This window comes from Eptatretus burgeri, chromosome 14 (genome assembly GCF_056783735.1).
Source record: "Eptatretus burgeri isolate ZD-2024b chromosome 14, Ebu_testis_v1, whole genome shotgun sequence".
Classification (NCBI taxonomy): Eukaryota; Metazoa; Chordata; class Myxini; order Myxiniformes; family Myxinidae; genus Eptatretus; species Eptatretus burgeri.
Genome location: NC_140974.1, coordinates 27780598 through 27795597, shown reverse-complemented (window position 1 = coordinate 27795597; position 15000 = coordinate 27780598). Strand labels below are relative to the sequence as shown.

Genomic DNA, 15000 nt, shown 5'->3' with positions numbered 1-15000 from the left:
CCACAATAATATATACATATATTTTTTTAAAAATTTTCAAAAACATGTAGAGTGTGATGAGCACTCACCCAATGTCCATTGAACATCACCCGACACCAAAGCATCACCTCCAATCATGAGGCCTTGACGTGGTGACTGTCAGACAAAGATTACATGGTTGACATCAGTTAACCATCAAACAGAACCGCCTATCCCGATTTTGGGGCTTGTTTGCCCTCATCAGAACGGCATACTGAAAAATATCTAACCAATGAAGACCACATTCGTCATTTATACACCAGACACACTTCCTGAGCATCATCGTGGATTATGTCTCACACGGTAAAACTGCATAATCCGCAAAGAACAACCATCCATCTGCCACCCAGACAATTGTTCCTGCTAATGCAAACCATTCAACAAAATATTTAAAAACATATATATATATATATATATATATATATATATATATATATATATATATATATATGTAGATATATATATATATATATATATATATATATATAGATATATACATACATATATGTATATGTGTATGAACATATACATAAATAATGGAGATATCTATATTAATATTTTGGCACACCCCTTTCTTTGTTCCACCATCAGATTTTTGTTACTGCATGAAATGAAACAAGATTTGGCACAAATACTAATGATATTATTGTCTTCCTTAAGAGGCCCCTCAAAATTCGTTTTGATGCATTTTCACAAACTCCAACGGATTCCATTCAAATTTGGTACGATTATGGCTTTTGCTCCAACATAGGTCATTGGCTATAAAAATATTTTCCATAACACTTCCGATATTCGAAAAAATCGATAAATCGATATCCCTTATGGGATTTACCATTCAAATCCACTCAAGTTTAAGGCCTACGGGGGACGCAAATTTCCACTTTGCCCCGGGTGCTGTTTACCTCCGCTACACTAAGCTGTTAGGGTTTGGGTTAGTGTTAGGGTTAGGGTTAGCTACCCTAACCCTAACCCTAACAGCTAACCCTAACCCTAACCCTAACAGCTAACCCTAACCGCTAACCCTAACCCTAACCGCTAACCCTAACCGCTAACCCTAAACCCTAACCCTAAACCCTAACCGCTAACCCTAACCGCTAACCCCTAACTGCTAACCCCTAACTGCTAACCGCTAACAGCTATTCAGGAAATTTGCAAGAAAGCCCGGGCAACGCCAGGCTTTATTGCTAACCCGAGCAACGCCGGGCATCACTACTAGTATACAAATATAGTGCAGAAAAATGGATATATATATATATATATATATATATATATATATATATATATATCTGTATATTTATATATACACACACATACACATACACCTCAAATTATATGTAGTATGATTCACACACCCTGTGTCGGTGTGGCGACCCATCCAGGACTGTACTCTTTGGTCAAATGAAACTGCCTCGGCAAACCTGTGTGCCTCACGTTGTGAAAGGAGTTATTAACAAGTAGAGGTACATTCAAAGTTCAACGTCCCATGCTAAATAAATAAAATAAAATACCCTTCAGCGCACAACATTGCTGGAGTGCTTAATGATACTTTGTTTATGTGCACAAATGATCCCTTAGTTTATTTGTACAAATGATCCCTTAGTTTATTTGAACAAATAATCCCTTAGTTTATTTGTACAAATGATCCCTTAGTTTATTAGTACAAATAACACTTAGTTTATTAGTACAAATGATCCCTTAGTTTATTTGTACAAATGATCCCTTAGTTTATTAGTACAAATAACACTTAGTTTATTAGTACAAATGATCCCTTAGTTTATTAGTACAAATGATCCCTTAGTTTATTTGTACAAATGATCCCTTAGTTTATTAGTACAAATGATCCCTTAGTTTATTTGTACAAATGATCCCTTAGTTTATTTGAACAAATAATCCCTTAGTTTATTTGTACAAATGATCCCTTAGTTTATTAGTACAAATAACACTTAGTTTATTAGTACAAATGATCCCTTAGTTTATTTGTACAAATGATCCCTTAGTTTATTTGTACAAATAATCCCTTAGTTTATTTGTACAAATGATCCCTTAGTTTATTAGTACAAATGACACTTAGTTTATTTGTACAAATGATCCCTTAGTTTATTTGTACAAATGATCCCTTAGTTTATTTGTACAAATGATCCCTTAGTTTATTTGCACAAATGATTTTTTAGTTTATTTGTACAAATGATTCCTTAGTTTATTTGTACAAATGATCCCTTAGTTTATTAGTACAAATGACACTTAGTTTATTTGTACAAATGATCCCTTAGTTTATTTGTACAAATGATCCCTTAGTTTATTTGTACAAATGATCCCTTAGTTTATTTGTACAAATGATCCCTTAGTTTATTTGCACAAATGATTTTTTAGTTTATTTGTACAAATGATCCCTTAATTTATTTGTACAAATGACACTTAGTTTGTTTGTACAATTATACTTCTGAGGTGAATGTGCACAAATGACACTTACTCGCCATGCAGCACATGGAGACGGAATGGGAGCAGTGTACAATAATTAATTGATTATTTAATTAATTGCAAAATTTAAAATAAATAAATGGTATAGTAAAATAATTAATTTCATAACCAATTGGGTAATAGTATAACAGAACCACCACTGCTTCATCCAAATCTGTAACTTTTTGAAAATGAAGTAATTCATCGAAAAATGAATAATTAATCGATCAATTGATTAATCAACAAATCAAAATATCCTTTATAGCCAAATCTTGTTCACTTTCGTGTCCAATTATTAGCTTTCCTAGCTCAAAAGGTGCCTGAGATATTGCCCAGATGAGAAAGGAAATAAATAAGGAATTAATAAATCGATAATAATTAAGTAATTAATCAATTACATGATTAATCAAAAAATAAAATGCACCGTTATTGCCAAAGCACATCTACACATTTGTCCCCAAATTTCAGCTTCCGATCTCAAAGGATGGCTGAGATATCGCCTGGACAAACAAGAAAGCGAGAAAGAATAAAAACATAGGGGCAATATTCCTGGGCGCTCACCTGGTCGCGGCTGGATAAGAAAACCAGGGAACCACTGGTGGACATGGATGACCCACAAAATATGTAATGGAGAAGAAAGTAAATACTAATGGATTTTTTTAAAATGCCATGAACAAACTTTGGTACATCTTGAATGATGAAGCTTTTCGGCCAAGTTTCATAGAAATTGTGTGTGTAGTTTTGGAGAAGAAAGCAAATAGATATTTTGGGGGGCACCCACTTACACCCCCATAGAGCCAGATTTTTCTCATGTCACGAACAAACTTTGGCACAACATGGGTAATGAAGCTTGTCGTCAAGTTCCATTGCAATTGTGTGTGTAGTTTTGGAGAAGAAAGCAAATACATACACGACATGGCCAATAATATGTGGATACCTGCTCGTCCAACATGTCATTCCAAAATCATGGGCATTAATACGGAGTTGCCTCCCCCCCCCCCATTTTACTGCCATAACAGCCTCCACTCTGCTGGGAAAGCATTCCACGAGATATTGGAACATTGCTGCGGGGATTTGCTTCCCTTCAGCCACAAGATCATTAGCAAGGTCGGGCACTGATGTTGGGCGATTAGGTCTGGCTTGCAGTCGGCGTTCCAATTCATCCGAAAGGTGTCCGATGGAGTTGAGGTCAGTGCTCTGTGCAGGCCAGTCAAGTTCTTCCATATTGATCTCGCCAAACCATTTCTGTATGGACCTCAATTTGTGCACGGGGGTATTTTCATGCTGAAACAGGAAAAGGCCTTCCACAAACTGTTGCCACAAAGTTGGAAGCACAGAATCGTCAAGAATGTCACTGTATGCTGTAGTGTTAAGATTTCCCATCACTGGAACTAAGGGGTCAAGCCCGAACCATGAAAAACAGCCCCAGACCATTATTCCTCCTCGACAAAACTTTACAGTTGGCACTATGCATTCGAGCAGGTAGCATTCTCCTGGTATATGCCAGACCCAGATTCGTCCGTCAGACTGCCAGATGGTGAAGTGTGATTCATCACTCCAGAGAACGCGTTTCCACTGTTCTAGAGTCCAATGGCAGTGAGCTTTACACCACTCCAGCTGACGCTTGGTGATCTTCGGCTTGTGTGCAGCTACTCGGCCATGGAAACCCATTTCATGAAGCTCTCAACGAACAGTGATTGGGCTGACATTGATTTCAGAGTCAGTTTGGAAGTTGGGAGTGAGTGTTTCAACCGACGACAGACAATTTTCCTGCGCTACACGCTTCAGCACTCAGCTGTCTCGTTCTGTGAGCTTGTATGGCCGACCAATTCGCAGCTGAGCTGTTGTTGCTCCTAAACGTTTCCACTTCACAATAACAGCACTTGTAGGATCTCGCTTAGCCCGACCTCGCTAATGTTCTTGTGACTGAAGGGAAGCAAATCCCTGCAGCAATGTTCCAATATCTCATGAAATGCCTTCCCAGAAGAGTGGAGGCTGTTATGGCAGTAAAGGGGGTGGGTGGGGAGGGGTGACTCCATATTAATGCCCATGATTTTGGAATGAGATGTTGGACGAGCAGGTATCCACATATTAGGTACCAGATGCAAATCCGGATCAGGATCCGAGAATTATTTAAGTGATTCTTCACCATTTGCGAGATAGCGCTAAACTAAACTGATATATATCACGATATCTCAAAAAGTTGTGGATGGATTCGAATGAAACTTGGTGGACAGGTTGGGTGGTTGACCCCAACGAATTTATTCGATTTTAGTGAAGGTCTGTATCTGGATCTGGATACAAGAATTATTTATATTTTAAAGTGATTCTTCACCATTGAGAGATAGGGACAAAAACGATATATAGCATGCTATTTCAAAAATGTAATGGGCTCGATATGTTATCGCGGATCAGGCATTATGTGGCCAAGGTGTGCGCTCGACTGAGTACCCTTCTAGTTCTGTATCTGTGCTTCATTGAAAAGTGTAAGTTGTGAAGGATAAGGTCGTGGTTGTAATGCTGAGCCACATAATTCATTGGCATATCATTGTTAAGGTTCAGTATCAATTAGTTGGAGACATTCAGTATCTTTGTGTGACAAAATACAGCTTCAGCATCAATTAGTTGGAGACCTTTTGTAACAACATTGTTTACACACAGCTATTAATACTGAACATGAAAAGCAACCATTTCCCTTGTGGTGGGTGACACATCTGTTGAAAGAATAACGTCCTCCACACCTTTGATGTTGGCATCGTTCACAGCTATGACAGGCACAACACATCTCGAGTCGCCCTTTTAAGGATTGACATCCATCTTGACGTCGTGCAAGCCATTAAGAGACCTTGAAATTCAGCAAGCTCTGTTACACAAACACAACGACCATTTCTATATGGAGGATATTATTTATTATGTTCTAAAATTTGACAGAATTATCTTCTCGTATCCCTCACACATGGCCCTTACTTCCCTTCCTGAACATACTCGTGTTTCTCTCTCTGTTACCCTTGCACCTTGTCCTCCCTTTCCTTTATGGAATTGTCCTTTTATCAATTCAGTCCCCCAACCCCAATACACTAACCCTAACCATGACGTCTCCACCACCCCCTTCTGAATACCAACACTTTGCTTGTTTGCTCTCTTAGTCACAAAATACATCACTATGAAGATAATGGTGATAATAGTGTTTCACCATCTGGTTGCTGACTGTGTATTGTTCGCCTTCTGCTCTACCTAAGGAGATAAGGTCATATGGAATTACAATGGCACCTTAATGCAATCGTGAAATATATTGATATCGGCATCCGGTCTGTAGCCTTCAGAAATTAAGGTCCTATTGGTCACAATATTTATATAACTACATTCGGAGGTTTTTCACGACTGTTGGTCATTTAAGAATCCAAACGCACATCAATCTGCACCATGGATTCATTAATCGACATGTCTTCTCATTCTAATTCTATCCCATAGTAAATCTTAATTCCTTTACCAATCAATTATACAACTTCCTTTAGCATCCTGAAGATTGTTTGCTAATCATTATACTTTGGCCTTCCCCTATATCTGCATCTTAAACCCCGCCGGCCTTGCTTTTGCTTAAATCTCTTTCAGGCAGAAGCCCGGTTGGCTTTGGCCATGGCCCGACCAATGGCACGGATGCAAGTGGAGGTGGAACGACAGAACCGTAAAAAATCTCCAGTTGCAGACCTGGTGAGTTCTTTCTCACAATGATAGAACAACACAGCAATGATCAATGCAGGGCCTCTCCAGGGTATGTATAGTACACCTTGATTTTGGGAGTTTAATTTCGGAAGGGCTACTGGAAGAATGTCCTGAATGAGCTGAAAATGTTTGGACAATTGAGAGTGCAGAGGGGGCAAGACTAGAGGAGAGGTGGTTAATAAACATAGGTCACCAACCTCGTGTTTAGAGAATAAGACGTACAAGGAAGATGAGCATTGTGAGAGGGCAACAGAGATACGGCACCGAAGCAAAAATACACAAACGTTAGCCGAGAAGACAACATATTTCTCACATAAGAGAACATGCAAATAATTAAGTTGTAGCCCATTGGCTCCCCAGAAAATTATTTTTTTTTAATTCCCAATTCAAAACTAATTTCTGAAAATGGATGTTCATTAAGTGCTGCTTGAAGGCTTTGTTGGCATGGTGAGTGTCAAAAAATCCCAAGGGGGTGTATGGCACCGAGTGCTGCTATTACTGTTCAACGGGCCCAGGTGTGCAAATTGCTATTCCTTGTACCACATGATTCCACAACATGCTGGATTTAAATGGTACTTCTCAAGAACCATAAATATGCGACGGGTCTTTGTTCCAGTTCCTGGAACTTCCTTATTGGGGCCGCAATTTGGTCTGGGCCCATTGTAAAGCTTGTGCAAGTTGAATAGTGGGCCTCTATTAAATTCTGCCCTGTGGGTACAGAGGAAGCATTTGATCCCCTTCTTGGTGAAACACGGTGTCCGGCCATGATAGGCCTGCCTCCAGTCGCCCCCTGTGGCTTTGTTACTCGGCTGTAGCTGCTGGGCCATGAATTACACGGTCTATGTTATGCAGCTAAATGTTCCCCAATTGCAGCCTGCAATACCAATAAATTGCTAATTCATTGCACCAATTACCACACTAATGGGACAAATGCCATTTTTAAATGTGGCAGTTTTTAACCTTTCCTAAAGTTTTTGATGAAAGGCTTTTCTAAATTGTGCCATTCCGTAGCATTATTGTTGCATTGGCAAAGGCACATTACACACTCCATTTGCCTATTCCTCTTTGACTCGAGCACCACATCGATCAGTATTTACCCCCAAATCCACCATTGCTTTGCCAAATGAGAGTTATAATCTACACAGCAACGCTCAAGGTTACACGATAATCTCGTGGTTGTTTGTTCTACGATTCGGGTAGCTGCCACGAGGTTCCATCAAATTGTGCTGTTCATGTTGTACCTGATGGTGCTTTGTATGAGATTCTATCTTGAAGTCATCCTGTCCTATACTTCCTCGTGACATCATTTTATCCCAATAAGCCATATATTTCAGGAATCCACGGAACTTTAAACCCTTTTCTGACTTGATCCCGACCCCATTTTCCCCAAAAGCCTTTTTTTTTTTTGAATTTATTTTTTTTTTTGGGTGGCAGTAACTCATGGCTCAAATAGACCTCCGCACAGATCATTCCGTAATATCATGTCTTAGATCAGATTAAGGTCACCACTTGGGATGAAACCATGGGATGGCTTTTCACGACAATCTTTTTCTGAATTTGTTGCTTCGACGCTCAAGAAATAACCATGCAAGACTGGCATTACACCTGCAGGGGGTGTCCCACAGGAAAGGTTCGTAAAATAGTCCACCGCTGTCAACAGGGTCTAATTTGGCCATTATCCCAACATTGAGCCCCTTGTACCAGCTCGAGTTGGTGGAGGTGTTTCTGTATATGGTTTTGCACTCTCCTGACACTTCTTGCCTGTGACATTTTTATCACCATGTTAAGGTTTTTTTTTTACAATTGACCCAAATAGCTGTGTGCTCTCATTACTTTTGTGCTCATAACATTTTCTTCTTTTATTACTTTATTCGTGTAAAAGAATAACGGGACGTAAATACAAGAAATCTGAATCGAAGGAGAGAGAAGCCAAGGAAAGAGGAGACATAATTCTTCGTTGGGCCAAAGCATTCGCCATTTTCCAATTGATTTTTCTCATCCTGTCCCGTGTCTCTACATTTCCAGTTGTCCCTATCGATGATGGCGATCTGATTGTTCTGCCTGTGCCGTCTCTTCCCACTGTCCACAGTTGCCCAACCTGCAGCACATCAGTGAAAATCTCATGAAGCACAGTCTCAAGCCTGCAGACCTTGAAGATATGACCATTGGTCAGCTCCAGGTCATTGTGAACGATCTTCATTCACAGATAGAAAGTAAGTTTGGGTTTTATCATTTCTTCTTCTTTCTCTTCCTCCTCCTCTCCTTCCTCTTTTTATTCCCCTTATTCTTCCTCCTCTTATTCCTCTTCTTCCTCTTTCTGGTCCTTTTCCTCTTCCTTTTCTCCTTCCTCTTCCTCTTCGTCCTCTTCATCTCTTTCTTCAGATTCTTCTTCATCTCTCTCAGCAGCATTGTGAACAGCATTTTGTCCTTCCATCAAGCTCATTGTTCAGCAGATTCAAATCTGAAGCCTTCAGAAGAAAATTAGCATGAAATGTCCATATTTATTGAGCTGGCTACCTTATCACTTTCCACTCATTTACAATTATTTGAATCAGATGGTGAATTCATATTTTAATTAACTCGGCCTTTGTTCTGTATTACATTGGAAAAATTCACAATGTTTGTTAATATTTTAGATATACTGTTTAACTGATCAATTTAACTGATCACTACCCAATGATCAAGTCAACTCTCAGCAACCCAAAAGCTTTGTGAAAACTTCCGTTCATTTTCCTCCTTTTCTCCCAACTCTTCCCAAAAGGTCGATCTCACTCTTCGATCTTCTCTCCCATCCTTCAAGCGAGTCAAAGCATCGATTATAATAATAATAATTGTTCCCAAACCATTTTTTTTGTAAGATCTGTGGGTCACTAGCTTCTAGGTAATGAACATTTTCATAACTAAGAATTTACCCTGGACTGGTCAATACTCCATTGAGAGTTGCTGCACAAACAGCTATCAATCGGGATCAGAATTTGGAATTTGTTTGTCATGCTGGCACACATTGACCTGCTATTTTCGAAACGCTGTTTTTTATCATCTACCATTGAATGCGAGCAGACAGAACAGCTGATGTAACATCTCTTTCAAAGGACGGCGTACACAATGATGCAATGTTCTGCCTGTTTGGCAATGTGGGTTCATATCCCTACCTGCACATGAGGGTGACAGTTTACAGTCTATAAAATGGGATGCAAGTGCTCAGGCAGGAAAGAAATCCACACCAGACAGTTCAGCGATTAGTACATTACCTCTGAACACGCTGCCAATCTCACACACTAAATAGCTCAACATTGAGTACACTACCTCTGAACACGCTGCCAATCTCCCACACTAAATAGCTCAACATTGAGTACACTACCTCTGAAAACCCTGCCAATCTCCCACACTAAATAGCTCAACATTGAGTACACTACCTCTGAACACCCTGCCAATCTCCCACACTAAATTGCTCAACATTGAGTACACTACCTCTGAACACCCTGCCAATCTCCCACACTAAATAGCTCAACATTGAGTACACTACCTCTGAACACCCTGCCAATCTCCCACACTAAATAGCTCAACATTGAGTACACTACCTCTGAACACCCTGCCAATCTCCCACACTAAATTGCTCAACATTGAGTACACTACCTCTGAACACCCTGCCAATCTCCCACACTAAATAGCTCAACATTGAGTACACTACCTCTGAACACCCTGCCAATCTCCCACACTAAATAGCTCAACATTGAGTACACTACCTCTGAACACCCTGCCAATCTCCCACACTAAATAGCTCAACATTGAGTACACTACCTCTGAACACCCTGCCAATCTCCCACACTAAATTGCTCAACAGTGAGTGCACCACCTCCAAACCATGCTGCCAATCTCCAACACTAAATAGCTCAACGGTGTGTGCACTGCCTCTAAACCATGTTGCCAATCTCCCACACGAAATAGCTCAACAATGAGTGCATTACCTCCAAACCATGTTGCCAATCTCCCACACGAAATAGCTCAACAGTAAGTGCATTACCTCCAAACCATGGTGCCAATCTCCCACACGAAATTGCTCAACAATGAGTGCATTACCTCTAAACCATGGTGCCAATCTCCCACACGAAATAGTTCAACAATGAGTGCATTACCTCTAAACCATGCTGCCAATCTCCCACACGAAACAACTCAACAATGAGTGCATTACCTCCAAACCATGCTGCCAATCTCCCACACAAGACAGTTCAACAGTAAGTGCATTACCTCCAAACCATGGTGCCAATCTCCCACACGAAATAGCTCAACAATGAGTGCATTACCTCCAAACCATGTTGCCAATCTCCCACACGAAATAGCTCAACAATGAGTGCATTACCTCCAAACCATGTTGCCAATCTCCCACACGAAACAACTCAACAATGAGTGCATTACCTCTAAACCACGCTGCCAATCTCCCACACGAAACAACTCAACAATGAGTGCATTACCTCCAAACCATGCTGCCAATCTCCCACACAAGACAGTTCAACAGTAAGTGCATTACCTCCAAACCATGGTGCCAATCTCCCACACGAAATAGCTCAACAATGAGTGCATTACCTCCAAACCATGTTGCCAATCTCCCACACGAAATAGCTCAACAGTAAGTGCATTACCTCTAAATCACGCTGCCAATCTCCCACATGAAACAACTCAACAATGAGTGCATTACCTCCAAACCCTGCTGCCAATCTCCAACACTAAATAGCTCAAAAGTGTGTGCAATACCACTGAATCATGCTGCCAATCTCCCACACTAGATAGTTCAAGAGTGCACTCCTGCCAATCTTAATATGAAGCACATCACAGGAAAGTTCCATGAAGCTTTTTAATTTTTTACTTTTTGTATACCATAAATGATCGAGGCTCGTGGAAAAGCGAGAGCAATATGGAAGGGAACAAAATGGAAATGCGGAAACGTGTTAGTTGCATTGGTTACTACACGTAACTCATGGAATATGTAGACATAGAGGCCTTTCATCAACCCTGTGATCCAGGGAAAGTCGTCGTGGAATTGCGTTGTGGCACAAGGATTGTGAAGCCTCCACAGGTCCATGTCACAAATCATGGGCCACAAAGGAAAATCACTCAAGCAGCTCAGATTCTTCGTTCCCACAAATATGCTGATAGTTGGAATGTTATGCCATCAACGTTTTCGCCATCATCTCCACAGGCTGGTCCCTCTCCTGGATATATCGGCAATTGGACGAACATATCACAGGATACCTGAGACCCAGAGGTACGCACACCCACCTCTGACCTGTCTCGCCTGGGTTTGAATCCTGACTCAGGTATAAACTGTCATCCTGGTGTTTCACCTGCAAGATCATTCATCAATGTGCTTGCCATCCCTCAGATGGGCACTGCATCTGCTGGAATTAGTTGTTGGATATTGAAGATCACATGGTGTCCTCACGAAAAGTAGGCGAGCTATCGCCGGCATCATGAACAAATTACAAATTCCTGCCCTAACTACTGCTGGGAAGGCAATGGCAAACGACCCAGTATAACCCTTGCTCAGGAAGCTGCATTGATGGCACCGAGGCTCTGTGAAGAGTATGTTGTTACATCAGCTACAGAGAACATACAAGGATACACAAGGGAACATCGACATGACAGCTCGGAGACAGTCAAACCTGAGCTTTAAAATCCACATCGAGCGAGTTCATTAACCAAGTTTATCCATTTACTTATCAACTCTGTAATAATCCCATTCATAAAATGAATTTGAACTCACTTTGAATTTACATCCTTTATGTTGAATTTGGACATCCCATTTAATCTCTCAACGTGTAATTTAGCCAAGGTACCGGCGCACAGTTCATCTCACTTTTCCAAACACTTATTGCACCAATTTATCCACTTCCTTATCCCACTCCTTCAATCCATTTATCCATTCCCCTAATTCCACTCCCCTTGTTCTACTCTCCTCACTCCACCTCTTCATCCACTCTCCTCATTCCACCCTTTTATCCACTCTCCACATTACACTCCTTCATCCACTCCCCACATTCCACTCTACAGATTCCACTCTCCTCATTCCACCCCTTTATTGCACCCTGTTATCCACTCATGTTTCATTAAAGGTACGAGCTTTATATATATATATACTAGTAAAGGTGCCCGTCTTCGAAGGGCGTCACTGGCAACACATGGTAAAAGACAGATAGCATGAATGTATTTTAAACAATATATTATATCATTTTTATCCATTGATTTATGAGGATGTTCAATATCACTGTTAGGATCAAGGCTCGGGCTTGGACTTGGGGAGATGCTTGCAACAGAATTTTCATCAGAGGAGTGACTTGAGGAGTCTTCATATTCCTTGTTATTATTGGCATCTGCCATCACGATCGAACTCTTACTTGTGAGACGGTTGAAGAAGTACTTTTACGGAGCGGTAGACTCAAGGCTCACTGAAGCACTGAAGGCTCCAAGGCTATTTCTGTCGGTTCAAATTTCAAGGATCAAGCAGCCATTGTTGTTCAATTCAAGTTGGGTTGCCAGATTTTTATGTGCACGTGCTCAATCCCGCACCCACCCGGAAAAGACCCAAGTACACTGTTAGTACTCACCCCCACACTAAAACGATGATCATGATTTTGGGTTTAACCGTAACTGACCGGGCGATACTTTGTTGGCAGTTGGTCCGGCTGGGCAGCGGGTATCGGTCGATGAAAATTTCAAAACGGCAACCATGGATAAAAAAAGCAAAGAAATACTTTGTACTTAGTCAGAAAGTCATGGTTTTGTGAAGAAACTAAGGCACATGGAAAGTGCAAATTCGTCAGGTATGAACTCAACTGTTTTCTCCCCAAATGGAGCGTGATTGTATGAGCCGAACTCATCTTAGTGGTCCTCTCAAAAATGGGAAACATTTTTATTTCTTTTTTGTGCAATAATTCCTCCCATTTTGCAAATGGAGTTTTTGAACTGTTTAACTACCATAATCATGAAAACGAATTTTGAGGGGCCTCTTAAGGAAGACAATAATATCATTACTATATATGTCAAAGCTTGTTTCATTTCATGCAGTAACAAAAATCTGATGATGGAACAAAGAAAGGGGTGTGCCGAAATATTAATATAGATAACTACCATAATCATGAAAACGAATTTTGAGGGGCCTCTTAAGGAAGACAATAATATCATTACTATATATGTCAAAGCTTGTTTCATTTCATGCAGTAACAAAAATCTGATGATGGAACAAAGAAAGGGGTGTGCCGAAATATTAATATAGATAACTACCATAATCATGAAAACGAATTTTGAGGGGCCTCTTAAGGAAGACAATAATATCATTAATATACATGTCAAAGCTTGTTTCATTTCATGCAGTAACAAAAATCTGATGATGGAACAAAGAAAGGGGCGTGCTGAAATATTAATATAGATAACTACCATAATCATAAAAACGAATTTTGAGGGGCCTCTTAAGGAAGACAATAATATCATTACTATATATGTCAAAGCTTGTTTCATTTCATGCAGTAACAAAAATCTGATGGTGGAACAAAAAAAGGGGCGTGCCGAAATATTAATATAGATATAGATGTTGTGGCTATAAAACCTGCTGTTATTGTCACCTAAGTGCAAAATTTCAGGAAAGCAACGCTTGATGGGTGTAAACCCATTTTCCCCAATATCCACAATGATGACCTATTGCATATACTTATGGTGGACAATTCCATCACTTTCTGTAAAATCGGATCCGGGTCTTTGTGGACCATCACTCCAATCTCTCTGACGTCCCGTTCCTCCATAGATCTGAACGAGGAACTCATGCAGTTGTTGCTTGTGCGAGACGAGCTGCATATGGAGCAGGACGCGATGCTGGTCGATATTGAAGACCTCACCAGGTGACTAGCTAGCTTATACTCACCGGACACTGTATTGCTGTCATTGTGAGATGGTGTCGGTGCCGATGAATCTGCTGCCCTCTAGTGAACATAGTCTCTTCCTGCACATTCCTTGGGATCTCTGTCTTGCTGTCATGAGAACTTCAGTGAAACAATCGCCCTGTTTGTACAATGCAGGCGAAGCTCAGGCTACCTGAACATGGCAGTAGGAAAATATTTTAAATCACAAACCTGCCTTTGCTGTGCTTCCTCAAAGGACTCATTACAAATTTATTGTAATTATACTTTCTGGCTTCAGTAATAGCAAAATCCTAATTCCTGGTATAATAGGCTATGACTGCAGGTACTACTACAGCTACTACTACTACTTCCTTAACCGCCCCAAATATTCCAACTTCTTGTGGGGTTGGGCAGGAAAGTTTTCATCCCAAATCTTTCACCAACCGGCTGGCTCGGCTGAACGTTGAACTAGAGCTGATTTGGGTAGGAATTTGTAATTTGTTCATTAAAGTACAGCTGCGATAACTCACATACAGTCCACCGACTAATACCAGCACACAGGATAACCGAGCTCAACGTCCATCGGAGGAAAGGGACACTTTGAAGCAATGTCCGGCCTGTGAAATACCAGTTTAGAATTGGATCAGAAATCAAACCTACACAAGATAGCTCAAAGACAAGTGCGCAACCTGTACAACATCCTGTTCAGACTATCATAGGCTATGAGATCTATGCAATCGGCCTATGTGATCTAAAAATGTTCTGATCGGTTAGTGATACAGTACTTTGATTTGGTTATGATGGTACCATGATTTATAAACCAGTCCACTCTTAATTAAATTTGTTCAGGTTTTTACCTCCGTCACTAAAGGTAGACGGAGATTATGTTTTCACCCCTGTCTGATTGTTTGTC

General features: G+C 40.5%; 1 protein-coding gene across 6 annotated transcripts in view; it reads left to right on the top strand.

Moving 5' to 3' along the window:
* The window catches only part of SCHIP1 (schwannomin interacting protein 1), a 196437-nt gene that overhangs the window by 179520 nt on the left and 1917 nt on the right, over positions 1–15000 (top strand). For all 6 annotated transcript variants that reach the window (XM_085854188.1, XM_085854192.1, XM_085854191.1 and 3 more), the window contains 3 exons: positions 6088–6186; positions 8288–8411; positions 13994–14087. In XM_085854188.1, coding sequence (XP_085710314.1) covers positions 6088–6186; positions 8288–8411; positions 13994–14087 — 317 coding nt within the window. The remainder of the gene's footprint in view (positions 1–6087; positions 6187–8287; positions 8412–13993; positions 14088–15000) is intronic.